This window comes from Aureobasidium pullulans (genome assembly GCF_000721785.1).
Source record: "Aureobasidium pullulans EXF-150 unplaced genomic scaffold scaffold_2, whole genome shotgun sequence".
Lineage (NCBI taxonomy): Eukaryota > Fungi > Ascomycota > Dothideomycetes > Dothideales > Saccotheciaceae > Aureobasidium > Aureobasidium pullulans.
Window position 1 is genome coordinate 782,801 of NW_021941022.1, and position 25,843 is coordinate 808,643.

Below are 25,843 nucleotides of genomic sequence, written 5' to 3' on the forward strand. Positions count from 1 at the left end.
GAAGGATATCATCCGGACTCGGTCTGAAAACACGCTTCTTCTCGACGCGTTCGTTGACACTCTCTGACTCGCAGAAAACTCTCGAGATCAGAAATCTCTGATGAAAAAACATTGTTGAGCAGCGCTTCAAGAAATTCAAGTGTACGACGCGCTAAGCATCCGGTTCGCGGCGAGGGGTGGCCACCGGCGTACAAACGGAAGACAGCATCCGCTGGGAGCTATGTGGGGCTATTATGCCAGATGGGCCGTCCCGCTTCTCGTCCCCTCCGATTTCCTCCAAGGTAGACGAGCACATGCTCATGCCGGGTAATAGAAACCACGTGCTGGATATTCTTTCTGGAGCTGGTTGAGAATGTAGAACATGACAACAATGTTTTCGAATGCTAAGCACATCGATTCGGAGGAGAGCCCGAGGTTTAGTTTGGTGAGGACCAAAAGTAAACAGAAAAAGGAAAACCATCATGATCCCCATTCCCAGAATTTGGGATGGAAACTTCACTGCAACCAAGATAGCTGCCGGATCATGGTTCCTATGCTTTAGCCCGGATTAGGCCATCGATAATTCTGCGAGATGCGCGATGCCAGGAACAAGTAATTTGATCGGGACCAAATACGGAGAGGGTTATGCAGCTTGAAGATCGTCTAAACACGACACGTCAAGCGATGCAAGATCATGACGGTGTTTGAAGCTCTGCTTCCGAGTTGGCAAAGGGATCAGTCTCTCTGTTGGCCAGTCGCCATGGATGAGATGATAAGGGGGCTGGGTTAGGAATAGAAGATACATCGGCGTCCGGCTGCATGCATAACGTGGCGTCTTGCACAGACTCGCAGTGGCTCAAGAGCGCATGGAAATTGAGTGCGCATGATGACTTGTCTGAGAACTGTTATTGTAGAAAGCTGCAGTCCATGGCGATGTGGCAAGTCTGGCGATCAGCAAGAGACACAGGAGAATGAGCGTCCAGTTAATATAGGGAATCGCTAATTAGTCGAGACATCAGACGGGACGGATTCTTGTGCTCTTGAGCAAACGCGAGGTGGTGATTTGACGGAAGTCGCGTGCGTGCAACCACCAGTCATGACGAGAAGGCGCTGAACAACGTTTCGTTTCGCTGTCAACGTGCTGGCGACTGGGCTGAGTTGACAGATAGGCTCGGTGGAGGCGAGCATGGGGCAAATGATTATTGCAATAATGGCTGTCCAAGGGATGACAGGCCACAGGCTTCAGAGCACCACAAGTTGCAACAATCCAAACAGGAAATCAGCCACAGGCGTGATGATTAGTTTATGACAGCGCTCGGACACATCGATCCAGAGCCAGGGTTGTGAGGTGCCCCGCGTCGTTAAACGGACGTAAACTGGCAGTCGCGCCTCTTTTTGCTGATGGCTGGCTCTTTCCATTTTTGAGTTCTTTCCCCTCGTTCCTTCTTCTCACATCATTGATCTCTGCTTCGCTCTTGCCTCGTGCCCCTCCCTCCCCCTCTTCATCACCCCCACCTGCCAGTACTTGCCTGGCATTACTGTCTTGTATCTTGCGTCGAGACGTCTGAAAGGGCATCGTCGCAATCCCACGTTCAATGAGCAGCATAATATCGCCCATGCAACATAATCATTCCAATCAAAGCCAGTTCATCAAGACTTAATCCCTACGCGCCGGTCGGCCTCTGTTGTCTGGACATAGCCCGAAGCATTCAACATCTTCACCTCGCCACCACCTTTTCTAGAACTCCGACCATCCGCCCCTCATCCACCATGCCTGCTGCCTCATCATCTACCACTCTCTTACCAGCCGCCGGCTCGGCCTCGCCATCCATCAGCCGCAAGTCATCAGCTTCAGCTCCCGAAAAGAAATACAAGTGCCAGTTCTGCAATCGCGCTTTTAGCAGAAGCGAGCACCGCAGCAGACACGAACGATCGCGTAAGTTGACCCGCCCCGCCACACTTGCGCATGCCTCGATGCTGACCTCGTCCTCCAGACACCAAAGAACGTCCTTTCAAATGCCTCAAGTGCCGTAGCACCTTTGTTCGTCGCGATCTCCTTCTGCGCCACGACCGTACCGTACACGCAAAGGATGGAGGTGTGCCGTTGCAAAGCGACACCAAACGACGAAGCAATGCATCCAAGCAGTCGCCTGAAGCAGCCCCGCCCAAGCTCCCCATGGGCATGGAGCAGGCAGCCATCGAGCAGATGAGTGCCGACGATGGCATGTTCGGTGTCGAGGAAGCAGCCATGCTGATGACCAACTTTCAACAGAAGGCTGCCATGTCCACGCAGATGCCCGAACCCATCCTTGCCGAACCCTCGTATCCTCAAGCCGGTTCCATGACGCTTCCTCAAATGCCACAAACACACTGGGACACCATGATGCCTCAGCCCATGGCCAAGTCGCAGTCAATATCGTCTCAAAGCACCACTGCTGGTCACGATGGTCGTTTGACCCAGGCTTCAGCTGGTCCCATGGGTATCCACAGTCAGCTGCCTCCCCTCATGGAGCAGCAATTTGGCAATGCTTCGCTCTCGGCCCTTGGAACTCCCGGCGCTCTGTCGCCTTTCCCTTCGATGATGGGACCCGTGTCTCCTGTCGACTACCGCCGTTCTCCGGGTCCCGCTCAGGTCTGCACCATGCCCAAGCCGCCTCAAGTTGAGTCCGAAGACCAGATTGCTAGTATTCTGCAAAACATCAAGCACTGCGACAGCGAGGGTGCTCTGCTCGATACGTTCCGTCTCCCCCACGGTGACGACCTGAACCGTTACTTGTCGACTTATTTCACCCTGTTCCACCATCACCTGCCGTTTTTGCATCCTTCCTCGTTCAACCCGGCACACGTTTCGGCACCCCTGCTGCTCTCAGTCCTCTCAGTCGGCGCTCTTTATGCCTTTGAGCAAGATTCGGCTTACATGCTCCACATCGGATCCAAGCTTCTGATCAACCAGTTCCTGGTCAATAAGGAGAACTTCAGCTCTCGCAAATGCCCTATCTGGGCTATGCAAGCCACCTTGCTCAACATGATCTTTGCCAGCTGGAGCGGTGATCCGAAGGGACTTGAGTGGGCCTGCTCGGTCAAGAGCCTTGTCGCCAACATGGTCGCTGGTAACAGGTATGAGCTTAAGTTGCGTTCCGAGGCCCGCCAAGGTGCGCAGCCCAATCACCAGGAATGGATTGAAGACGAGAGCTGCCGCCGTACATATTACGCGGTTTATATCTTCTTTGGCCTACTGACCATGACATATAACCACACGCCGGCCATCAGCTTCAACGAGTTCGACACCCTGGAATTGCCGTCTTCCGAGACTTTGTGGGCCCTTGACGTTAACCAGAGTGCAGTCTGGCACGAGAGCATGAAGGCTACGAGCATCATCACTTTCCAGGAGTCTCACTGTGCCCTCTTCCAGGGCGAGCCTGCTCGCTACAGCGCCTTCGCTACTCGCGTCATGATCAACGCCCTCTTCCTCGAAGTCTGGTATCACAAGAGATGCCCTGAGGCTCTGCAGGACGTCGTTACCGAGTACAAGCTTCGTCTGGCCCTGGAATCCTGGGAGAAATCTCTTGACATTTGTGAGCCTGAGACAGTTGTTGTTCAGCTCAGTGCGCCTCACCGAGGACATCCTCTTATCTTCAACGCCATGGCCGTGTACCGCAACACCACTGCTAGACTCATGGTCGATCTCAAGTCCGTTCAGGAGGCTCTTCGTTACCACGATCCTTACGAGGTTGCTGCTGCTATGACCAATGCGAGAGATAAGGTCAAGCGTTCTCCTGAGATGCTCAAGGTCATTCAAGCCTGCTTCGATTGCGTCGAAGTCGCCGCTGTACATGGCATCCGCTGGGTTGCTCGCACATCGGCCACCAACTGGAGTATCGAGCACCCGCTCTGTGGACTCGACCTTATGGTCATCCTAACGCTCTGGCTCTGGCGTGTTGAACACGACGAGGAAGCTCCCAACGCCGAGGAGATCGCCATGTACGAAAAGCTTCGCAACTTGTTCGATGACGACTCTGTAGACATGTACGGCAGACTCAGCTCAAGTGTTGCCCGTTTGTGGGGTAGCATGATCGACGAAGTGGTAGTTTGGGGAATCACTAAACTTATGGGTGAATCTTTCAAGCTCCATGCTCAGGCTCTCGCTGGTTACGAAGAGGCCATGCTCGCACAAGAGCAGGCACACTCCGCCCCAGCCATGACCTCTCACAACCTTGCAGTGGCCGCTTACTAGTCGTTGCGGCCACCTTTCACGACCCCTCTTCCGACCTCATCTCATGCCTCTGTTACTGATCCGTCTCATACCCGAGACGGATGATCTCCTCTCAACTCTCTTGCGTCCGTGTTTTTCTCTCATTGTTTCCTTGCTCGAGGCTTTTGCCGCGTTATGTCTTTCGCAGCAAGATGCTTCAAAAGCGTGCGGTAGTCCTGGTATTCTTGCTTTTCCACTTGGGTTCGCCGGCAACGGTTTCTGGCGGCGGGCGGGGCTGGTTCGGGTTTGGTAATACCTTCTTCCTTAATACCCCCTCTACGTCTCAGTGTCGGCTGGCCCGCTTCTTCTAATCTGTTTTTTTCTCTCATCTTTTGCTTGCTTCTTGCTTTTTCTTACTGTTCGGACCCAGAATACCAATGCTTGTTTGCGGTTGTCATTTTGTTTTGGCAGTATTGTTTATTTGGGGTTCTTTTTATTGATTTTCGGAGATGTCTTGCAGTGCGCATAGCGTGGTTTCTGCTACCTTATATCTTTGTTAGCCTTTTGTAGAGCATACATGTCATCTGTTTTCATTTCTTCACTTCGTGCCCCTTTTACCATTGCTGTCGTGTGACTTCTACGTGCTTTTATATGTACATTTGATACAAGATATCGAATCATCTTCTCTTGATCAACGTTCCGAGAGAGTGAGGAATGGTGTCATATGGACCTTCACCCTCTCCTGCTCTCAATGAGTTTTCTTCCCAGTCACCGGCCTCGCGAAGCCACTTGTCAGTTGGTCTTGTAATATCACATCCGTCAAAGAACGTTGGCCACACCAAGTTGACCAAAGCTAGAAAGCAAGTCAGGACGGGTAGACACAGAAGAGGAAAGTCAAACTCACGCTGCCAGTATCCAACAAAGTCGCCCTGATATTTTGTCTTGACATGTTCATAGACAACCCACATACCACCCTTCTTCAAATAAGGATACAGACTCTTGATGATATCTTGCGGGCCTGGACATGAGCATAATGTCTGCAAAGTGACTATCGTATCAATTGATTCCTTTTCCAATCCCACAGTACCCAAGTCCTGTGCTCCAACGGGTAGAATCTCGTAGATGCCTTTTAATCCTGCAGCTTCGACTCTCCTCTTCAACGCGGCATGATGTTCAGGATTAGGCTCCACACCGTAGACTTTGGTGACTTTGTTTGCAGTCGCTGCGTATAGGTATACCCATTCTCCTGAGCCTGGGCCGATGTCGAGGACCACACCGTGCACATTTGCGCGGACGAGGGGAGAGATAGTGGCGGCAGCGCTTTCGCGGGATACACCACCGAACCAGGACCAGAAGTTTCCAAACCAGGCGTGTTGGAACGAAGACCAGGAGAGTAGTTTTGAGGGTGAAGAGGTTATGAGGCGGAGGATTGTGATTGGGATGTAGGAGGCTGAATAGGCAAGCAGGAGGAGAGGGCGGAGGAGGTTCAATTGAGGTGGGAGTTCCATAGTTGGTATACTTTTCTTGAGGGAGTTGGTTAAGGTAGGTATTGATGTGATATGTGAAAGAGGAAGATATCAATTGAGATGGATATATTTACTCGTTAGGGCAGAGATACCGGCTTGTGAGGGCCGAACAGGTGGGGCTCTCTCCAGTCGGCGACTTCTTCTAGAGGCCGACGATGCTGAACGTCGGCGACATTGATCCATTGTAAGCAGAAAGATACATCAGAATACAATGGATTTGGTCGTGGAAGCTTTCGGATTTGATAGCCTCAATCTGTAAAGAGGTACAAAGGCACGTGCTAAACAGATGATGTTCCAAACAAGTCAAGAAACACAAGGCGGAGTTTGGACCCTGCTTTTCCCCAAAGAAACGGCAATCACACTTCATTTCACATGACAGGGCCATATTGGCACGGGCGCTTAACGAAACATCGAACAAAAGGGGGGCAACAAGAAGCGTACGAGTAGACACCAAGCTATTGGTTCGAGCAAGACAACAATGGCAGACGGATCGTGATCGGGCAAAGCCGACCACTTTCTTTGTTACACTCGTCCTTGCCGGAAGCGATTAGAAAGAACCACCCAGCCGTGTCCTTTGAGACAACTGACCTATATCCTTCTTGTCGATCGCAAACCTCCCGGTTCTCCTTGCTTATACATATCTGACCATCGCCTACTTGATATTGATACCTTGCTTGCCTATCTCTGTATTGCAAATTTTGCCAGTAAGTCATCATCCCTTTTACGCGAGTCCAGTAGTCATTCCTGTCTTCAAACCCATGGGACGAGATTGAGAAGACATCAAAAGCACCAAATCAATATGTACAACAGCGATTATGTCAAGAGTCTAACAGAGAGCAGGATACAAGACACTTCAGAAATACATCACCATGGCAGGACTTCCAGACCTTCGTAGGACCGGTCTCTCGGGCTCAACACCAGAAAACACACCAGCCCGCGGCAAAGAAATGCGAGCGAACCTCTTGAACAAACTCCGCCCACCACCCCTAGTCCACGCCTGGGACTTCTGGCACGATCGTCAAGACCGCACAGGCTCAACCATAACCTCACCACCACCACCACCTCCCACTTCCTCTTCTTCCAACAACAACACTGCGGAAACAACAACTTCAGCAAAACCAACACACAACTACGAAGACAGATTGGTTCACTTGGCTTCCATCTCCGACGTCCGCACCTTCTGGAACGTCTTCAACAACTTCGACGTCTCCGCCCTGCCCCTCCGCGATTCCGTCCACCTCTTCCACCAATACGTAAAACCGCTCTGGGAAGACCCCCGCAACGTCCACGGCGGCTGCTGGACCTTCCGCGTCCCCAAAGCCAACGCTCCCGCCTTTTGGGAACGTATTGCACTTCTAGCTGTGGGGGAGAAACTACAAGCGGCGGTGGAATCGGATAGAAAGCAATTCAGAGATGACATCTGTGGTGTTAGTTTGAGTGTTAGGTTTACTAGTGTGTTGGTGCAGGTGTGGAATAGGGATGCAGGGCACGAAGAGGGGATCAAAAAGTTGTTGGAGGCGGTGTTTGAGGGTATGGAGCCGGAGTTGATGCCCAGGGAGAATGGATACTACTATAAACCGCATTATGAGCATGCGGCTTTCAAGGGCCAGGATAGCAAGAGTGGCGGTGGAGAAGCGGCTGCATCGAAACAAGCATAGAGTGAAACAGCTTGGAAGGATGAGACAGGTCTGACTTGATAGAAGAAGCCTTTCTCGAGCTTCTCGTATGTTACTTCTAGTCATGCGAATCCGGACACGATTTATAACAGTTGTTTCAGCATCCAGGGGTTGATAGAACAGCATGCAATCATAATTTCCTGGTATTCGATGATGTACAATGCAAGATAAGCAAAAATCCCAAATGCTATCAAAGTGACTCCTGCACCGAGTAAAATGTTCAAAAAACACCATCTGATACTATGCAAGAAAAGACTAAGAACTATGCTCAATCCCCCTTCGTCCGATTGCCGCTCCTGTCCCTCTTCGGCTTACTCGTAGCAGAAGTCAACAAGTCATCAGGGATATCGTTCCAATCACGCGTTTGCGGAAGCGGTCGACTCGATGGTCGTGATCCTTCATCATCGCTACTTGTGTCATAGTCGTCGATATCGTCGGGGTCCGTTTTGCGGCGAATAGGGGGGCCGCGGCCTGGTTGTTGATATTGACCGAGGATCTGTGCTGCTTTCGAGGGAGAGCGACGGCCGGCCAGAGGAACGCGAGCCACACCATTAGTGGTGGTCAGATATGTAGCCTCTTCTTCGTCTTCTTGCTCATCTGTCCAAGTGGGTTGGAGATGTTGTTGTGTTCTTTGAGGCTGATGTTGTTGATGTTGTTGGTGCTGTTGCGCAGGAGGAGGACCTCCGAAGTATCTGCCTGCTCCCAATGCACCAGCACCCCATTGTGCACGCTGAGCTTGATAGTCACGCCACGAGCGACGTTCGTTCTCTTCTCGTACCGCACGGTCTCGGGCTACTTCGTCGCGACGAGCTATCCAATGTGCGCTGACTTCCCACCTCCATCCATCTCCTTCAGTATTGCAGACGGGGAAGAACCATAGCCAGGGTGTGGGGCCAAATAGATCGAGCAGGTTCCGTCGCCATCCGAGATCGAAAGCATGTGGTAGTTTGTCGCTATCTTGTTCGTCCAAGTACTCGGTATAGCGTTCCCTCTCACGATCGGCTTCCAGGCTGGCATAATTGCGACGCAGACTGTCCGAGGCAGGAGATTCAAATGAAGAGTTCTGAGTCGGGAGAGGGGTTGGGTTACGTGATTCCTCGCCTTCTTCAGGTCTGGTGACGCCTGGTACAAAGTTCGCGTGGATCTCCTTGAGCTGTTCGCCTAGTGGCAACTCGTCCGAAGGGTCATGGTGCATGTAATGCCTCTCATGATTATGTATCTGACGTTCCATGCTCTTCTTCAGCGGGCTGAAGTATCTTGTCTTTTCCAAGCTCTCAATAGTCGTCTTGCCAGTGGTCGCCAGGTAGATGTGCCATGCGGTAAAGCCAGTGAGGACCAGTCCTATGATTCCACCCAGTACAGCAAGCAGTATAACGTTAACGATGCGTAGACCTTCTTCTATCTTGGTTTCGTCGAAAATGTCGCGCCAGACGAACTCAGTGGCAGTCGCGAAACAGAGCCAACAGAATAGCGATGTGTAGGACAGGAACAGCAGGAAAGCCTTGTAGTTGTACATGCCGACGCATGTGGCCAGGTAGGGACAGTGATGGTCCATCTTGAGAACGCAGCGGTTGCAGGAGCTGCAGTGGTGTGTGCGGTCGGGCTTGATGGAATTGCACTTCTTGCAGTATCGTGGTTTGCCAGACGACTTTGCCGTGAGCGATGTGTAAGTTGGCGATTCGTGGGTAGGTAGGGATGCGTATCCACCGGCCGCTGGAGAGTTTGTAGGAGACCCAGGGTCTTTGAAGACGGCGATGCTATAACACGACACGGCGAGCGAGTAGAGGACGACTCCGATCAACGATGTTCCCTTGCCTGTAGTCGTCTGTCAGCGAGGTCGAGACTCAGGAGACTACAACAATTACCGGTCCATTTCCCTTCATTCGGCCAGAAGCCAATACTGATCTGCACCCAAGCAGCCCATGTTATCAGGCCGTAGACAAAGGCCAGAGGGAAGTAGGTGAGGGCTCCGCAGCACAATCGTTCAATGCGCCGGGCGTAACTCTTGCGTCGCCGACTGAAATCTCGTGACGATGAAGACATGGTCGATATATCAGCGCATGTCTTCACAGATGTCAACTCCGTCCTCTGTCTCCGGTTTGTGAAAATGTATCTGCTCGACTCGTGCCCATGGTCGTCTTGCTTGACTTGCGTGGCGTATGTGGCGGTGCTCGGCACGCTGAAGGGCCCGATCCGAACCCCACCAGCTGTGTTTCATCGACAAGCCTTCTGCTTCCTCTGACTCTCTTCCTCATCATGCTCGTGCACTTAATTGAAGAGGATGGCTATCAAAAGATTGAATCCTTCTAGAAGCAACAAGATAGTCGGCACTTATCACGAGAAATTGAAGATCTAAGGAAAAATATTCTTCTTCTCTACACTACTACGAGTCGTGATACATGTCATTCATTATCTAGATCACTTCGAGTACTGCTTAACCCTGCTGCCAAAGCTTGGTGTGCTTGCCCTCAATACTGACGCTGTCCATCTCTCGGATCTCCTCGTCGGTCAATCTCCAACCAAAAGCCTGAAGGTTGCTCTTGGCTTGCTCCAGATTCCTCACACCAACAACAGGGTTGACACCCTTGCTGATGTTGTAGTTCAGAGCCACAGCAGCCATGCTGACACCACGCTTCTCTGCAATCCCCTTCACCACATCGAGTGTGTGCTGAATCTCCTTGATGGGGTATGAGCTGAAGCGATACGTCTTCGGTGGCTCGTTGTCGGGTGTCCACTTTCCTGTCAAACGACCCTGTGCGAGCGACGAGTACGACTGGAACTGGATGCCGTTTTCACGGCAAGTCCTGAGCATACCTTCCGTCTCAGGGAGACGGCGCATGACGTGATACTCGCACTGATTCAACTCCAGGGGAATATCGTACTTCGCCAGCTCTTCCTTCATCTGCAGCATATCTTCTACACTGTAGTTGGCAACAGCGACGACCTTACAGAGACCCTCGTCGACGCAGTCAGCCAACGACTTGGCCACCTGCTTGATGCTGCCTGCGTGTATGTGGCCATGGACCATGTAGACGTCCATGTAGTCGAGCTTCATACGCTCTAGCGACTCCTTGAGCATCTTGTATGGCGCAGAGGCCGGTGTGAAGATGTTCTTGAAGTTGTCGGGGACGACGTAGTACTTGGTCTGCATGATAAACTTGTCGCGAGGCATGTCCTTTACGAGCTCGCCGCAGATGACTTCACTCTCGCCGCTACCGTAAGCTTGAGCGGTATCGATGTCTGCACGGTGTCAGTGTTTCATTCGCACAGGGGATGGTCAAGCTCTCGCTATGACTTACACGTGATGTTGTTGTCGACGAGGTACTTCCAAGCCTCGTTGAGGCCTTCGCGCTCCTTCGGATCCCAGTGCCATGTTGCCTTATCGCCCCATGGCCAGGCTCCGATGGACATCCAAGGGATCTGAACATCACTCTTCTTGCCTTTCAATGTGATGCGTGTCGATGTCTGAGGAACGAAAGATTGGGGGAGAACTGCTTCCATTCCATTGAATGATGGGTCGACCTTGTTAGGCTTGTCCGAGTGAAACCCTTCAGTAGCCGAAAAGCCGGAGCTCAATGCGGTTTGGAGAACGTGCTGCATGATTTTCCTTCGTTTCTAACGATTTGGGGTGTCTGTGTCAGAAGTTCAAAGATGAGATAGTCGCTTACCGCGAGGTGTTGGATGTACATATACATCGCACCTTCCAAACTACGTAGTCATTCCATGTTGCAGCGGGAAAATATCATGAAATCACTCTCAATTTACAAAAGACCCGAGACCGAGGGAATTGTATCAAGATGCTCCAATGAGATGTTGACGGAGGATTTTTCCTGACCATTGCCACGGAGTTCCATCATGGTGATGAAGTAAAAATGACGATTTGTGAATCCACCAGGGTGTTTCCCTGCAGGATTGATGATGTTCTTGCCTTACTAAGGTCTCGTGGTTGCAACAAAGCACATGGCGGCTGACTTGAGATCTTATGCATGAATAGATCTCGGAAAAGCATGGTCTTGTTCGGTGGGCGATGGAGCAGGTGCACCGAAATATGATGGCAGAAGAGGAACCGAGGTCAAAGCTCGAGGAGCGCGTCTCCGGCACGCGTCATGTGCACGCAAGACATCTCTGCACGTCTTTGCCTTCGGAACTTCTTTGATTCTTGAATCGTTCTAATTCTTGAACATGGTTCAGAATGTCGAGGTTCGAGAATTGGAAGGCCACTATATCGCGTGACGACGCACAAGCAAGTGCTGGTCGGGATTTGCTCAGTGAAGCATTCAACAGCGCAGTAAATGCTTTCGGCAACCCACAAAAGCTGCAGTCTCTTGGTAGCGTTGCTGCAAACCCATCAAGTACCACTAAGGCCTCAGCTCAAAGACCTGTCTCGTCAGCGACCCCAGTGGGTCAGGATTCTCCGGTTGCTCTCGAGCAAAGAAATGTAGTGGCAAATCCCACTATCCATCATAGCCCATCTACTACAAGCAACACTGTTCGCCAACAGCTTCCTCCTCTGAGCCAAGTGGTTGCTGCAGCTACTCAAAATCCAGAACAGCAGGATGTTATCTTGAATCCACCGACATCTGCGTCAATTGCACAGCCTCGTCCGGGGCAACACCGCATTGCACGACAATCAGTGATCTCTCCACCAATCGCTGACAATGTCGAACAAGAACCTCCCCTCAAGAGACGCCGAATCGTTGGCTCCGAAGCTCGCTCAGGCCGCGCATCTGCCCTGCCCTCCATACCTGCAGATGGACGTCTTGCCAACCCTCAAGGAGCCGAGAACTGTCTTTCTGGTTGCGTTTTCATCTTTTCCGGAGAACTTCCAACCTTGTCTAGAGTTGCAGCGAAGGGTTTGGTAGAGCGCTACGGTGGTCAGGTCACTGGTGCTCCTGACGAACATACCACCCACGCTGTCTTGGGTCATGGTGTCACTAGAGCAAAGATCACGATACTTGACCGATACAGAATACAGCCTCTTGACGAACAAGGATTGGTTCGACTCATCGAAGAAATGCCTGCGAATGGAGGGCATTGGGAAGAAAGCCCAAGCAGGGATATCTCATATGCTCCTGTGTTGGCCGACGACCCAGTATCAATTGGTGATCTTGCCGAAGACACAGCTATTGAAGGTGCAGCACAAGAGTCATCTTCAACCGTAAGACAATCTGAAGGTGTTGCCGCAGCAGATAGCATTGATCGCCCTGGGGTAACATGGCCATTCGCCGAACCACCCAACCTCGTCAGACACGTTCCGAATCCTACTCAAGTACAAGAGTCAGGAGCAGCAGTTCTGATCAAAGATGAAATGCTTGATGTTGCTCCCGAAGTCGATACTGAACCTGAAGTTAACCGGGCCCTTCGCTCGCAATACGCCAAAGCCTGGGGAACGCCTCAGGTCAGAAGAGGCGAGCTTACAAAGATCAACTTTGGGGTTGACTACGAAAAAGGCGAGATGCGACTCATCAAGCATGAGATTCGTCGAAGAGGTGGAAAAGGTGGTCAGGATCAGTCAGGCTGACGTTCTCGTCATGGACAGCCACTTCAATTCTATAGCAACCCATCAGACTTACACGAGGTATCGTCCTGGACTGGCAGTAAACTCTAAGGATTTTCTTGCCGCCTTTCCGGTCCTGGAGACTCTTTCTTTTGAGCTCCAGAGAGATGTTTATTCTGCGACTCCCGAGTCTCCAATCCAAACTTCCTCCATTGGGGACCCATCAAGGGGTATTGAAGTCGCTAGAGACAGATCAGCCCTTATTGGCCCATCTACGCTTACAAGCGTTCAACAAAATGGTCCAGACGACACTGTCCCACGACTTCAATCGGACCGGATCGCACGTGCGCGAGCAAAGTACGAGGATCTTATCGCACAAAGAGACGCCTTTGTCGCCGTCCGCGACCGTAAGATAAGGAGACTCGAACGTCGAAGACGCAACTACTATGACAGCGATTCCGAGGATACGGCGGCAATCGAACAAGAACAGAACAACGAAGAGCGTTCGTTCCGACCTCCTTCGCCGGCGTTTCCTCCAATCATGGATGAGGTAGCGTCAGATGGTTATGCTTCTTCATGCGATGAACATGAGATCCATCGCGCAATTCTGCGCTCTACCAAGAGGATGAAGCCCGCAAAGGTGAAGAAAGGCTATCTAATTCAGATCAAGATGGTACTACGAGGGCCAAATGGAGCAGCCGCTGTCAATGCAGTCAATGGCAAACCGGGTGTAACACGCACACTACGAGTCCCTGCAGCTACCAGTTTTCGGCAATTGGCTGACATGCTCAACACCGCTTTTGGGTGGAGAGGAGACAAGAACTGGGATTTTCTCATTGCCAGCAACGCAGGTAAATGGTCGACTGTCGAACCTCCGCCATGGCAATTCGTTGCCAGAGTGCTGAAGATTGTAACACCGCAAACTATAAAGAGGGTACAGGTGCCAGACGAGCCAGAAGCTTACTTCAGGTCCAGAGAAGTGAGACTCTTCGACGTCTGGGGCCGTCACCAGCCACGACAATGCGAGAATCTTCAAGTCTGGTATGCCTACCATTCAGGCATCGAGTGGGCTCACCAGATCTCCTTCCTTGGTGAAGCCAACGACAGGCTCTTCGAGGCTTCGAGGATGGAACCAGACCGCAAGTATTGGTGCATCAGCGGCGAAGGACATGCACATCCTGAAGATCACCCCGGCAAACTCGACAAGTGGAGAGGAAAGACGAATTTATGGGCATGGGACATGGCAAAGATCAATCGAGAGCTGGCCGATCTAGAAGACAGCCCCTTGCATCAATGAGAGTGTACCTAGTGTGGAATTATGTATTCATGCGAGCATACAATCTTTGGATATAATGTATACATGAAAGCTGTCGACTCTTGACAAAGTGCTTGGGGTACAGTCGCACCTATCTATCTCACCCAAGCCGGAATAGGCATGTGAGATTGACTCGTGGGCGATCTCGGGGTCGATGCAGACGCGGATCCCGGCACCGGGGGATGCGAGATAAGCTCAATGGTATGCAATTTCTCGATGCTTGAGAAGCAAAACATAGATCCAACAACCGGATTTTTTGTAATTGTTACCAAATGCCCAGCATCGCATTGCGACGCCTTTGATCGCCATAGAAGCCAGCTATTGCGTGACGAGAGCCGTTTTAGAGGGCAAACACGAAGTTCAAGGCAATGTGGAAGGAAGCCATTCCGGAAGCGGCAGAAAGCGGGTCCACAACCTTGATGACCTTTCCAAGAAATCGCATCTGCCACCAATAAATTTCACAAAGGCCCGGCCGGCCAAAGGAAATGCACGCCCGAGTGTTCGAAGAATAATAATAGGAAGATTTTTTTCTTAGGCGAGAGAGAGCGTACGTGTACATGTACAGTCATAAGGGGGGTCTTGGGGTACTTTCTAGAGAACGGGTTCGGCAGAGATAGCTAGATAAGGCACACAAGGCATCTCCGACGGGAAAGGAAAGAAGGAAAACTCATTCTCATATCGCGACCTATTGCGCGAGTGTACCGGTATACAGCTGCCGGCGGCCCAACAACAAGAATCATCTTCCCGCCACAAATCGATTTCTTCCGTCCTGAACTTTCATTTTCCAATCCATCACATTTCGCGACAATGCCTCAGGAAGCGAAAGCAACAGCCGATGACACCTCGCCGCCGCGCAAGGCATCTCCCGAGCCTCTCGGTGTGCAGAAGCCTGGTTTCTTCTCAACGCGACGAATCCTTGGACCAGTCGACAAGGAATATGGAGATGTTGCACTTTTGGTGCATTCTTTTGTTACTGGTCTGGTCGATGCAGCATCGTTCGCCAACTGGGGTGTTTTCGTTGGAATGCAAACTGGTAGGTCACATTTTCCATGTCGCTCAATGGAGTTCCCACCCTGTCGTTTTGTTCTTGTATGCAATTGGAAACAAGGCAGACATAACATGCATGGTTTCCCGAGGAGGGAAGCACAACCTATCAGAAGCATCTTGCACGTTGTTACTTCTTGAGTCTCAACATTGAGGCGGTTGTTCTTGCTCCGCACTCGTTCATATCATACTACCCTCTACTATTATACGAATATCATGTCTAACAACCAATCCCAGGCAACACTGTCATTCTAGGTCTCTCTACCGCTGGCCTTCCGGATAACCCCCACGCCTGGACCACAACCCTTGTCTCTCTAGCCTCCTTCCTCCTCGGCGCCTTCCTCACCTTCCGCACCACCAGCCTCGTAGCACCCAAAGGCGTAACCAGCAACCGCCTCTGGCTAAGCACAATCCTCCTCATCCAAGCCCTCCTCATCATCATCTCCGCCGCCATCGTCAGCGCCAACCTTGTCCCCCACAACCGCACCGGCTACCCCGACGACGAACACAAACGCGGTGTCATCAACAACATTCTCATCGTCAGCCTTTTCCCCCCTCTCGGTTTCCAATCTGGAATGCAAATCGCCACGTCGAGGCTTTTGGGCTATAATGAGTTGCCTGTTAATGTGCTTACGAGTACTTATTGCGATTTGATGGGGGATGCTGAGTTGTTTGCTTTGCATAACGTCAAGAGAAATCGTAGGGCTATTGCTGTGGTACTGTTGTTTGTGGGTGCTATCATCAGTGGCTGGCTTTTGCGCAGTTCCGGTGGTTTGCAGAGTGTGCTTTGGCTTGCTGGTGGTATTAAGTTGTTGGTTGCTTTGTTCACGTTTACTTTCCATCCTGCAAAGATTGATTGAGAGAATCGGTCGGTCGAGGGTGAAACGTAGATGACGAGGGAGCATTGATCCCTGGCCACAAGCCGAATTATCGCGGACTTGTCATGCGCAACAGGTCGTTTGGGCGAATGGCAGATGAAGCGTGTAGAGCTGGTTCGGCCTGAACTATGATTACGACACGCTGGCGAGTCGTTGTTCGGCATTGGGAAGGGGGAAACATAGCCACACTTAAGACGACAGCATGCTGACAGAAGAGAGATATATTGGAAAGAAACATGAAGTCTGGTGTTGGCATGATAGACGAAGAATAATAGAATAATAATCACAAGAAACGAAGCTCTAGAGCCTTTGAGGGAGAAAAGCAGCAGTAATATTCAAGGGGTTGTATGTGTTTTTGTGTGGCTACAGAACAAGCAACCAAAGAAGTGACAACTATTCTGCCGATACCTCTGACTCCCTCCCCTCTCCTCTCCTCTCCTCTACAGACCCCGACCATGTTCGACAGTCACTTCTGCTGTGGACCAATAGGCTGACTGCGAGCTACCTCTATGGGGTGTCATTTGATAGTTTCAGTTCTCTCCTTGGTATTCCACGAGGTGTGTAAGGAGACCGCTTTCTCGTCCTCGCTGTCCTCAGCATCTTCGACAGAAGTATGGGATTGGTTGTTCTAAGTGAGATCCAGTAAGTGCAGCATCGCCTGGGCTAGAGAATGATCAATCTCTGACTGAGAAAGGGTGCCGTGTCCCATGCGGATCGAGACTGTGTTAACTTCCGTCAATGCTCCTTGCAATCTCATCGCTGCATCTTGGACCGCCAACGAAGTCAGAACCTGGGGTGGCTTGCGTGATTGCTCCTGCTCAGAATCCAGTTTAGCTTGTTCTTTAGCATGAACGCCCTTGTACGAACGCATCTTTTGTTCGACGACAACTTTCTTTCTGTCCAGGGTATGTGGGCTGGCCTTGACGATTTTGTTGCGAACTTCAGTGCTTTCGAATTCAGCCCAGCCTAGATACTAGTCATCGTTAGCTACTCCGATCAAGCTCCAAGCAGGGTACATATGACTCACCGACTCAGGAGTGAAACTGACAACCCTTCCATAGGTTTTGAAGGTTTTGCTGAGCTTGGAAAGGTCGCCTTCGGGATCGTCAAGATAGAAGTAGCCAACACGCTCAGATGGACTCTTGCGGGGGAGTCTTTCCACTTCCGATTCTACTTCGGCGGCCACGTCGGGATTGTTTGCTGATTCTTGAGTGATGTCTGCTTCTGGTGGGGTTTTTGCAGGGATGGTCTCTTCTTCGTCCGGGACGGGCACGTGGACGGGTTTCCAACCCATCCTAGATTGGCTTCTGGTAGTAGCTCTTGTTGACGTTGTCGCTGCTGAAGGCGGTCGTGAGGTGTGTGCTGAAGAGCTGACACCCCTTCTACGTTGCACCGCGCGACCTCGAGCATCCGGAGTAGTGTCGGCGATGCCAGGATCCTTTCCAGTGATGTCGGGTCCTTCTTCGCTCGTGTGGTCATTCTCCTCGTCAGTCTTGGGCTCCTTGTTTTCAGTGTCTGGCTTCTTCTCAGTGGCAAGAGGTTTAGTTGCTCTAGCCTTTACTTCGGCGGCCTTCTTCTGTGCAGCGGCTCTTTTGTCTCTGACGTTCTTCGCCATAATGTTGCAAGGTTGTCCCTTCCCCTGTGCAGGCGACCGAGGCTTGATGTCGATGTTGGCTTTAGTCAATGTGAACTGGTCATATGGAAAGGAAGATGAGAGTCTGAGAGTTAGAGGGCAGTAATTATAGTGAGTGCAGATGCCTCAAGATTGCTGGTCTGCTGCCAAATGTAACCTGGCCAGGATGATATAAGCAAAGAACAACCATGGCCATCGCCATGGGACAAAAGAAAGGCCCAGATAGGAATCAAAACGGCATGAAGATGATTACGTCCATGAAAGAACGAAGTTTGTGTTTGTAGAAAAATAGGTCATGATTCATTATCAGGGGTGGTCTAGAAATAAGACGAAGGTCTGATTCGTCCAGTGGAGATTGCTGAAGTTCATCGAAGAAGACGGACTTTGGATAGTTGCTCATTCTGCTTTTGAGTCTTTGGAGGGCCTTCGTTCAAGATTCTGTCCAGACCAAGGTCACGCCAAGCAGGTTCTTGTTGACGCTGTGTGGCTCTTTGGATTCCAAAAGCCGCATGCTGCTCCGGAACGACATCATCTTCATCGTCTGGATTGAGAGGTTGATGTTGGGGTGGCACATAGATCTCTTCATGGGGCAGGTGAGTGCGATTGAAGTCCTCTAGAAGATCGGCATGGTGACTGCGGTGCAGGTGGATATATGTGTGTGATGAGTCTTTCGTCTAGGGATAATCGTTAAACCACCTCACCTGAGATCAAAGAACATAAGCTTCGCTCACCATGATGACTGAATTGATTCGCAAAACGACTAGTTGTACTCGATGATGTGAAAGACAACAGGCGTGAGTGATGGTCGAATAAACAAACCCCCAGATCACACAAGTCCTGAAGCGGTTAGCGCGGCTTGGCAGAGCGAAGAATCGCACTTTCTAAATCCGAAATTCAGACAAGCGACTGACTCTGCACCACGCGACGACAACCAGCAAACCGTACGACTTCAAGTGTGTATCTTCTATCGCTCGCATCGAAATCGCAAAAGGAATCCATCTAACAAGCGCTTTTCTCTTCTTCAGGACCTTTACGGCAACCCATCCACCGCAACCATGTCTCACGAATCTGTCTGGTACTCGCGTCCTCGCACCTACGGCAAGGGCAGCAGAGAATGGTGCGTCTTCACAACCACACGATCCCCGGCGCTCGCTCGAGAGAATAGATGAAGCAAGAGATGGAATATACTGGTGTTGGGCGCGCATGGGCTAGGGGATCACACACTCGAAAGGAGGACATCTGGCTGACTTTAATTTTTTCTACAGCCGCGTCTGCACCCACAAGGCCGGTCTCATCCGCAAGTACGGCCTGAACATCTGCCGTCAGTGCTTCCGTGAGAAGTCCACCGACATTGGTTTCATCAAGGTACGCATGCTTCCACCCACGCATTTCCGTGCCAGACCCGCAACCGACATGCGCTCTGGAGTCATCACCTGTCGGAGGCTAACATCCTGCCACAGCACCGCTAAATGGAACGCCCCAATCCTTGGGTCCGTCGCTGTCGCACGTCAAGCGAAGGAGGATGAGTTGATCATGGCAGGAGTCTTGGGTGGGGCTTGCAACGCAAAATTACATGGGTTCAATGGCTCTTACTATCGGACATGGAATGAAGCTCGTCCTCTGCTCGCAAATCAACGAAAAAAACCAAAAGCAGTTTCTTGTCTCGCTCTAACGAAGTCATTGTGTTATTGTCATGCATGTTAGTGCCACTTCCCTTGCCGTATGTTTGCATGAACAGGATCTCCTCTTCCTTGCATGTGTCTGCTGCCCAGCGTCTTGTGAACTTCGAATGCATCCAGCTGCAGTTTGTGAGGCTGTGCTCAGGTCAAGTGATATGGCCGAGCTGCAAGGTCACGCCAAGTTCCCCATGTTTCCTTGCGTACAGTCGGCAGCGTACAGGAGGAAAGGGACGAATATAGCATCTATATTGGCAATGAACTGTACGACTTCTCGAAGGCAGTTCCCCCTCTCTTTTAATGATAAATGACATCGGTGGTTGCTCAGATCCTGTTGTGACATTTGATCTAATTAGTTATTGCTCTGTGTGCTCAACTAAGAACACGCAATGATCTTGACTCGAGGGCAATGGATAAATCGCGATTTGACAGCCGAGGAGGGCAAAGAAAGGAGATTGGCGATGCATGCACTTCTTCCTTGTGCAATCATTTCAGCTCAAAAGGCCTCGCCCTGCCACCATAGACAGATGAAAAGCCAATGGATTAGCCTGTACAAGAAGATTCACACTTTGCAAGAATAGGGATAGCATCGAGGCTCGCGAGTCATGGGGGAAACGAGGAGAGGGAGGGCCAGAAGTTGGGGAATTCAGGCAGTAAACGAAGATCAAAGCAATTCTGAGTATGATATATTGGCTAGAAGGCCGCAACGTTCAACGAAGCAGGTGTACTATTGCCCTGGCCGGTCAATGCAATGGAAGTAATCTATGCATCTCCATTTCCAGATAGCAATGGACGGTGTGAGTTGCGGATCGGGTGGCAACGGTGAGTAGCCATGTCGAGGCTCAACTAAGCCAAAGCAGAAGGGCAAGCACAAATGGACGAGTGTTAGGTGGGCTCAGACGGTGGGCGAGACTCGGGAGCTAAGTCAATAATGCTCACGCCTAGGAAGCAGCAAGCCGGCCGTTGCAAAATGAAGCCAACGGGCAGCGCCGGGAATGGTGCAGAGAGAGAAGAGGTGAAGAGAAGAGAAAACGGCCGCTTCTTGGGCTCTGGGCACACGTCTAGCAACAGGCGAGCGAGCAGAGTCTTCAGATGGTGAAAGACACAGCAGCGGGGGAACAGGAGCAGAGATGAACAATTTGTATGATTGCTCGCACAGACGGCAAAGGACAGAATAGTGCAGCGTGGTTTGATGAAGAGCAACATTTGGTGATTAGAGTTGGCTGCGAAGATTGCTGGCTCCACCAGACTGCCTCCCGTTTCCATGGACCAAGCCGCACCCTTGGCCGTTTACCGAGCCAGTCAGGTTGCTAGTCGGGCGCTTTGACGATTTCCGTCGACTCCTACCGACGGCCGACACCTCTCCAAATCCATTCCCCCCATTATCGTGCATCCGCATCGTGCAGACCAGGCCTCTCAATCCCACGTCCACGGACAGACATCATCCATCAATTCCTCGCCGTCCACGCTGCATCTCCGCGTCGACCGCCGACCGTCCTCCTGCTGTCTTCTGGTCGTGAACGCCTGCCTTCTGTGTCCTGATCTGCGCCGATCTGACCTTTGCCCGACCAACCAAACACGCTTTCCGTACCTTCCAGCGCCTGATTGCTGACCTGCACCTCCGACTCCTGTCGCTGCCGCTCACTCTCCGTTCTCGTGAGCTCCGCACTTCTTGTCACAGCCGTCACCAACATCTCGTCGCCGCCTTTGAAGCTATAGACGTCGTCGGCGAAACTTCCTACCATCGTCCATCCGCCTAGACACGACCGCGTCGCTCATTAGCCAATTTTCCTCTACTTTTTCCCGATCGCAAATAGAAATCTACAGCCATGGCCGACGGAAGCGCAGAGTCCATCCAGCAGAAGATCTCAATCGCTCGTAGAGATGCCGAAGCCCTCAAGGACCGCATAAAGAAGAAGAAGGACGAGCTTGCCGACACAACCCGTAAGTCTACCCAGCCACCACCTTCCACTCACAGCACATCCATCTGACCGCCCATCACAGTTCGCGATGTTGCTCGTCAACGCACAGAGGCTCTTCCTCGCCTCCAGATGAAGACTAAGCGTACCCTCAAGGGCCATCTCGCAAAGATCTACGCCATGCACTGGTCTACTGACCGAAGGCATCTCGTCTCGGCTTCGCAAGATGGTAAGCTTATCATCTGGGACGCCTACAGCACAAACAAGGTCCACGCCATCCCTCTCAGATCCTCGTGGGTCATGACTTGTGCCTATGCTCCCAGCGGCAACTACGTCGCTTGTGGTGGTCTTGACAACATCTGTTCCATTTACAACCTTTCCGCTCGCGACGGCCCTACCCGCGTCGCCAGAGAACTTTCCGGTCATTCCGGTTACCTTTCATGCTGTCGCTTCATCAACGACCGTCGCATCTTGACATCTTCTGGTGACATGACCTGTGTGCTCTGGGATATTGAGACCGGCCAGAAGCTGCAAGAATTTGCCGACCATCTCGGCGACGTTATGAGCTTGAGCGTCAACCCTCTCGACAACAATCAATTCGTTTCCGGTGCTTGCGATGCTTTCGCCAAGCTCTGGGATATTAGACAGCAAAAGTGCGTTCAGACCTTCGCTGCTCACGACTCGGACATCAACGCCATCCAATTCTTCCCCAACGGAAACGCTTTTGGTACTGGTTCCGACGACGCTTCTTGCCGTCTTTTCGACATCCGCGCCGACAGAGAGCTGCAGAGCTACACCGTATGTCTTCTTGAATTGGCGTCTAAATGGCAACTTAGCTGACTTGTTTTCCAGATTGGCGAGCCCGTTTGCGGTATCACCTCCGTCGCATTCTCCGTTTCTGGTAGACTTTTGTTCGCTGGTTACGATGACTTCGAGTGCAAGGTATGTATCTGTCATCCTGATCAATCTCTGGAAAATACTGACTTCGGCTAGGTCTGGGATACTCTGCGCGGTGAGAGAGTCGGTACATTGCAAGGTCACGACAACCGTGTCAGCTGTTTGGGCGTCAGCAACGATGCTCTTTCGCTCTGCACTGGTTCTTGGGACTCTATGGTGCGTATCCCGGGTTTCAAGTCCTACATGTTCTTTGCTAACAATCCACACAGCTCCGCATCTGGGCATAATAATCCTATCTCAACCGAGTCTTGTCAACTTCATAATTTTCATCAACGCCATCATGTGTTTCTGTCCAGACAACGGGACAGTGCAACTCCACACCAGAAGAACGGACAAACGATACCACCGAAGGGCATGTGCCACGCAGAACACGCCTTGACCGCAACACAGTGGCCTATTTTCACTTCACACTCTGCCGGAGCAGAGTCTCTTTTTAGGGATTACGGGGGCGGAGCGGTTCTACACAAGCATCTATCCGACAGACAACCTTCGTCCCCTTTTCTTTCCTTCTTCTTGAATCATACACGTTTCATAATGGAGGTCTTGTGTACTCAAATGTGCGCGACAGCAAGCCTCTGCCAGGGCCGGGGTGGTATTTGGTGTTTAATTCTTTGTCTTTTTCGCAGTTCTCTATCTTTTCTGGCGTCTTACCCATAGCAAATTCCCTGGTTGTCGATTTTTCTACCTCCCGGACTCTGGGTAGAGGGGCAGAGCTGCTGCGCATGGGATTAAAAAGGAGAAAAAGTGCTGCGATGGATTTCCCTCTGCTCTTCAACTCTTTTCCTTTTATCAAGCACATGTCCCACGTTCCCGCTGTCAATTTTCATTTGTTGTTTTATAGCGGTTCTTTCCCTCTTTGCAAGTCCTGCATTCGTGGGGTTCAACCACGCGCACATTCTTCGTAGTGTACTTTTCCTTTGAACTTAAGCAGATGCCAGAGAAATAATTCCCTTTTTCATTCTACGAAGCGAGGCATGCATACAACGTAGAGGGCAGTAGGAACCCTTATAATTGAGACGTACTTTAATTGGTGTCTTGCAGTGAAACTTGAAAGTTGGGCAGGCGTGCCGGTGAGGTTGAAACTTGATTGAAGCGAAACTCTCACGGTCATGTTTGAGCAGGACAGATTAAAAAGGAGTTGCAAGCGGGATCCGCTCGAGTGGCTGTTTCACATGCTTCTAGCTTTGATCCTGGACCGTGCAGGTTTGATTTCAAGGCGCTCGGTCCGTGGGATCCGTCATAATCACAGCTACAGGATTAAGGTCGAAGGTTTCGCTGGAGGATGCTTGACATTGGGAGTGGCTTCATGGTCAGACGACGACAGGGCAAGCAGTGCGTGTTCTGAAGGCCTTGTTTGAATGTGCCTTGAAGGAATCCTGAAATTCACATGTTCTATGTATGTGTACTGAGTAGCTGCCCCTGAAATCCCAAACGCCTTTGCATCATCATCAGAGGGGGTATATATCTTCTGCTCGAGGAATGCTCTTCTTGCCTAAACACCCTATCAGTACTCTCTTGCTGCTCGACCTCAACATTGACATTGATACTTTGCTCCCAAACGCATACGACAAGCACTCACTCCACACTGGACCCTTGATTGACCCTTCTCCGGCACGGTCCACGCTTTAGCAAGAGCAATTCAACTATTGATTGACAAAGTCGCTTTCGCAACACAACCTCATATACACACTCGCATCTCTTCGCAATCATGACGACAGCACAAGACGAATACAACGAGCTCTTCCGCGACAAGTCTCGTCGCACCCAACACCCCGAAGACGACAACGACTCGATTCCCTCAGAAAACGACGACCTCTTGTCCGACTTTGACGACGAACCTTCAGCTCTCCCCAACCTCCCCTCTAGAGATCACGTTCCGCGAAACAAGTCATACTCCAACACAGGTCCTAAGGGTGTCATCGCAGATGCGCAAGCATTTGAAGCTGCGCGACGAGAGCGCAACTCATCGCCAAAAGCTGGAACACAAAACTACGAGTACGCTCCAAACGTGGCACAGCTGAGTCTGGATGGAAGAAGCAAGGGCAGCCAAAGCGGAAGCGACATCGAGAGTGAAGACGAGTTCATGGCCGAGTGGAGACAAAAGAGGCTTAACCAGCTATCAGCAAATGGCCGCCAGGCCAGCAACAGCATCGGCCAGCCACGCAGCCGCGCTACTTATGGTGGTCTTGTCTCAGTCGACGGCGAGGGCTTCCTGGATGCTGTGGATCGCAGTCCTTCGAACACTGTCGTTATCGTCTTTATCTACGACGACTCATCAGAGGTCAGCTATATGGTCGAGGATTGCATGCGTCAACTAGCTCGCAAGCACAAAACTACTCGCTTTGTCAAGCTGCACTACCTTGATGCTGAGATGGAGCCTGCCGGTGTGCCTGCTGTTCTGGCGTACCGCGGCGGCGACAAGTTTGCAGGTCTCGTGCCTGTTGTCGACGAGATTCCTGATGATGCTGAACTCAGTGCCATCAGCCTTGAGCACCTTTTCCAGAAGTATGTTTCACCCGTCCGTTGTCCGTCTTATCAGTACGTTACTAACCTTCTTCTCCTACAGACACCAGATTTTGTAACGACATAACACCACCGAGCACGCTTAAAGTTGCAGCTGTTGCCACAGAATACCCACCACAGTTTGTTGCCTCGATGGCTTTCACGGAGTTGTACGAACGAGATGGTCATTTTTTGAATAGCGTGGGGTCTGGCGCTTCGCGGGCATCTGTCTATATCATTGCCCGCCATGTTTTCATGCGCCTTGGATTTGAGGCTTGTATATATGCTTGTATAACATGAGCTTGCAAAAGAGACGCTAATGTTCATCGCCTGCCTTTCCAACCAGAGCAAGACTCAGTAGTACACTTGGCAAGGAGAGATCGGATCTTTCGAGTCATCATCCAGCGCGATTGAATACGTCTGGGACCGTAGTAAACCTCCTTTCCTTTCCAGGTTTATTTTCAAGTCCTGATCCAAGTTGAATCGTTGGTTGGTTGTCACTACGGTGATGACGTGCACGTACGATAGTGATGATCCCATTGACCGTTCGACTATGGAAACCTGAGGCTGGTGTGGACGATCAGAAGAGGAGGCCGACTGCGGGACCAATATTGTATCCACAATCAAGAAGACGATGTTCTGGTGTAACACACGGATCGATTTTGAGGGAGCAGCGCAGTCTTATATGTATGCATTCTACAAGTCTCGGTAATCTGCGAAGACGGTGCAATAGGAGACGCATACTTCAATATTCAATCAAACCTTTACTCCGCATCTTCAAATTACCAACAGTGTCATACGAAGCCAAATCCCACAATCCCACAATCCATGAGCTGACAAGATGGGCTGTGTTGACGACTTTTTGTTTGTTGTGAGGCCCAGTCGAGCAGGCAACTCATCCCGAAAATCATCCATCCGCTTCCCCTTGCCTCAAGGGGCACTCAAGCTCCGAGGAACCGTTTGTTTGCCCTTCTCGAACACCCCGAGGGTAAGCATCTCCTCCCTTGCTTCCTGATGGTTCCAAGAAAGGCAACAGTATGAGCCCTAGA

The 25,843-nt window shown here is 51.1% G+C and overlaps 12 protein-coding genes across 12 annotated transcripts; 7 read left to right on the forward strand and 5 right to left on the reverse strand.

The window, feature by feature from the left end:
- Window positions 1–1,749: 1,749 nt before the first annotated feature.
- Window positions 1,750–4,213, forward strand: M438DRAFT_264300 (uncharacterized protein; the record flags this gene model as incomplete). Its single annotated transcript, XM_029899939.1, has 2 exons — window positions 1,750–1,915; window positions 1,974–4,213. 2 exons carry the CDS (start codon window positions 1,750–1,752, stop codon window positions 4,211–4,213), a joined length of 2,406 nt encoding a protein of 801 aa, XP_029764658.1.
- Window positions 4,214–4,789: 576 nt separating this feature from the next.
- M438DRAFT_342064 (S-adenosyl-L-methionine-dependent methyltransferase) lies at window positions 4,790–5,730 on the reverse strand. Its single transcript, XM_029904659.1, has 2 exons — window positions 5,076–5,730; window positions 4,790–5,024 (listed from the first exon to the last, which is right to left on the reverse strand). Exons 1-2 carry the CDS (start codon window positions 5,677–5,679, stop codon window positions 4,849–4,851), a joined length of 780 nt encoding a protein of 259 aa, XP_029764659.1. The 5' UTR covers window positions 5,680–5,730; the 3' UTR covers window positions 4,790–4,848.
- Window positions 5,731–6,256: 526 nt separating this feature from the next.
- On the forward strand, window positions 6,257–7,498 carry M438DRAFT_84711 (translation initiation factor eIF4e). Its single transcript, XM_029910356.1, has 2 exons — window positions 6,257–6,401; window positions 6,538–7,498. The coding sequence occupies exon 2, from the start codon at window positions 6,567–6,569 to the stop codon at window positions 7,353–7,355; it is 789 nt and encodes a 262-aa protein (XP_029764660.1). The 5' UTR covers window positions 6,257–6,401; window positions 6,538–6,566; the 3' UTR covers window positions 7,356–7,498.
- A 143-nt stretch (window positions 7,499–7,641) lies between these two features.
- M438DRAFT_351735 (zf-DHHC-domain-containing protein) lies at window positions 7,642–9,416 on the reverse strand (the record flags this gene model as incomplete). The annotated part of the gene is made up of 2 exons (XM_029906742.1): window positions 7,642–9,188; window positions 9,239–9,416. The coding sequence occupies 2 exons, from the start codon at window positions 9,414–9,416 to the stop codon at window positions 7,642–7,644; spliced, it is 1,725 nt and encodes a 574-aa protein (XP_029764661.1).
- Window positions 9,417–9,764: 348 nt separating this feature from the next.
- M438DRAFT_310825 (Aldo/keto reductase) lies at window positions 9,765–10,973 on the reverse strand (the record flags this gene model as incomplete). Its single annotated transcript, XM_029902440.1, has 2 exons — window positions 9,765–10,613; window positions 10,673–10,973. The coding sequence occupies 2 exons, from the start codon at window positions 10,971–10,973 to the stop codon at window positions 9,808–9,810; spliced, it is 1,107 nt and encodes a 368-aa protein (XP_029764662.1). The 3' UTR covers window positions 9,765–9,807.
- Window positions 10,974–13,576: 2,603 nt separating this feature from the next.
- On the forward strand, window positions 13,577–13,996 carry M438DRAFT_247749 (uncharacterized protein; the record flags this gene model as incomplete). The annotated part of the gene is made up of 1 exon (XM_029899606.1): window positions 13,577–13,996. A coding segment is annotated over one exon (420 nt), but the record flags the coding sequence as incomplete, so codon positions are not given.
- Window positions 13,997–14,992: 996 nt separating this feature from the next.
- Window positions 14,993–16,089, forward strand: M438DRAFT_371403 (uncharacterized protein; the record flags this gene model as incomplete). The annotated part of the gene is made up of 2 exons (XM_029908256.1): window positions 14,993–15,218; window positions 15,467–16,089. 2 exons carry the CDS (start codon window positions 14,993–14,995, stop codon window positions 16,087–16,089), a joined length of 849 nt encoding a protein of 282 aa, XP_029764664.1.
- Window positions 16,090–16,650: 561 nt separating this feature from the next.
- On the reverse strand, window positions 16,651–17,081 carry M438DRAFT_84815 (uncharacterized protein). The gene has a single exon (XM_029910357.1). The coding sequence runs from the start codon at window positions 16,976–16,978 to the stop codon at window positions 16,736–16,738; it is 243 nt and encodes an 80-aa protein (XP_029764665.1). The 5' UTR covers window positions 16,979–17,081; the 3' UTR covers window positions 16,651–16,735.
- Window positions 17,082–18,105: 1,024 nt separating this feature from the next.
- On the reverse strand, window positions 18,106–18,525 carry M438DRAFT_310830 (uncharacterized protein; the record flags this gene model as incomplete). The annotated part of the gene is made up of 2 exons (XM_029902441.1): window positions 18,472–18,525; window positions 18,106–18,414 (listed from the first exon to the last, which is right to left on the reverse strand). Exons 1-2 carry the CDS (start codon window positions 18,472–18,474, stop codon window positions 18,106–18,108), a joined length of 312 nt encoding a protein of 103 aa, XP_029764666.1. The 5' UTR covers window positions 18,475–18,525.
- A 136-nt stretch (window positions 18,526–18,661) lies between these two features.
- Window positions 18,662–19,225, forward strand: M438DRAFT_342070 (ribosomal protein S14). Its single transcript, XM_029904660.1, has 4 exons — window positions 18,662–18,693; window positions 18,766–18,857; window positions 19,006–19,105; window positions 19,201–19,225. The coding sequence occupies exons 2-4, from the start codon at window positions 18,796–18,798 to the stop codon at window positions 19,207–19,209; spliced, it is 171 nt and encodes a 56-aa protein (XP_029764667.1). The 5' UTR covers window positions 18,662–18,693; window positions 18,766–18,795; the 3' UTR covers window positions 19,210–19,225.
- Window positions 19,226–21,245: 2,020 nt separating this feature from the next.
- Window positions 21,246–22,519, forward strand: M438DRAFT_331390 (guanine nucleotide-binding protein-like protein subunit beta 1; the record flags this gene model as incomplete). The annotated part of the gene is made up of 5 exons (XM_029903401.1): window positions 21,246–21,360; window positions 21,421–22,133; window positions 22,188–22,277; window positions 22,329–22,448; window positions 22,502–22,519. 5 exons carry the CDS (start codon window positions 21,246–21,248, stop codon window positions 22,517–22,519), a joined length of 1,056 nt encoding a protein of 351 aa, XP_029764668.1.
- A 1,481-nt stretch (window positions 22,520–24,000) lies between these two features.
- On the forward strand, window positions 24,001–24,874 carry M438DRAFT_331391 (thioredoxin-like protein; the record flags this gene model as incomplete). Its single annotated transcript, XM_029903402.1, has 2 exons — window positions 24,001–24,797; window positions 24,859–24,874. 2 exons carry the CDS (start codon window positions 24,001–24,003, stop codon window positions 24,872–24,874), a joined length of 813 nt encoding a protein of 270 aa, XP_029764669.1.
- Window positions 24,875–25,843: the final 969 nt, after the last annotated feature.

Bases quoted from the DNA above. Each gene is read 5' to 3' on its own strand.
- M438DRAFT_342064 (XM_029904659.1), bottom strand. From the start codon at position 5,679: ATGGAACTCCCACCTCAATTGAACCTCCTCCGCCCTCTCCTCCTGCTT. The intron at 5,025-5,075 runs GTGAGTTTGACT...CTTGCTTTCTAG, and splicing joins CTTTGTTGGATACTGGCAGC to CTTTGGTCAACTTGGTGTGG.
- M438DRAFT_84711 (XM_029910356.1), top strand. From the start codon at position 6,567: ATGGCAGGACTTCCAGACCTTCGTAGGACCGGTCTCTCGGGCTCAACA.
- M438DRAFT_84815 (XM_029910357.1), bottom strand. From the start codon at position 16,978: ATGCGTTCGTACAAGGGCGTTCATGCTAAAGAACAAGCTAAACTGGAT.
- M438DRAFT_342070 (XM_029904660.1), top strand. From the start codon at position 18,796: ATGTCTCACGAATCTGTCTGGTACTCGCGTCCTCGCACCTACGGCAAG. The intron at 18,858-19,005 runs GTGCGTCTTCAC...TTTTTTCTACAG, and splicing joins GGCAAGGGCAGCAGAGAATG to CCGCGTCTGCACCCACAAGG.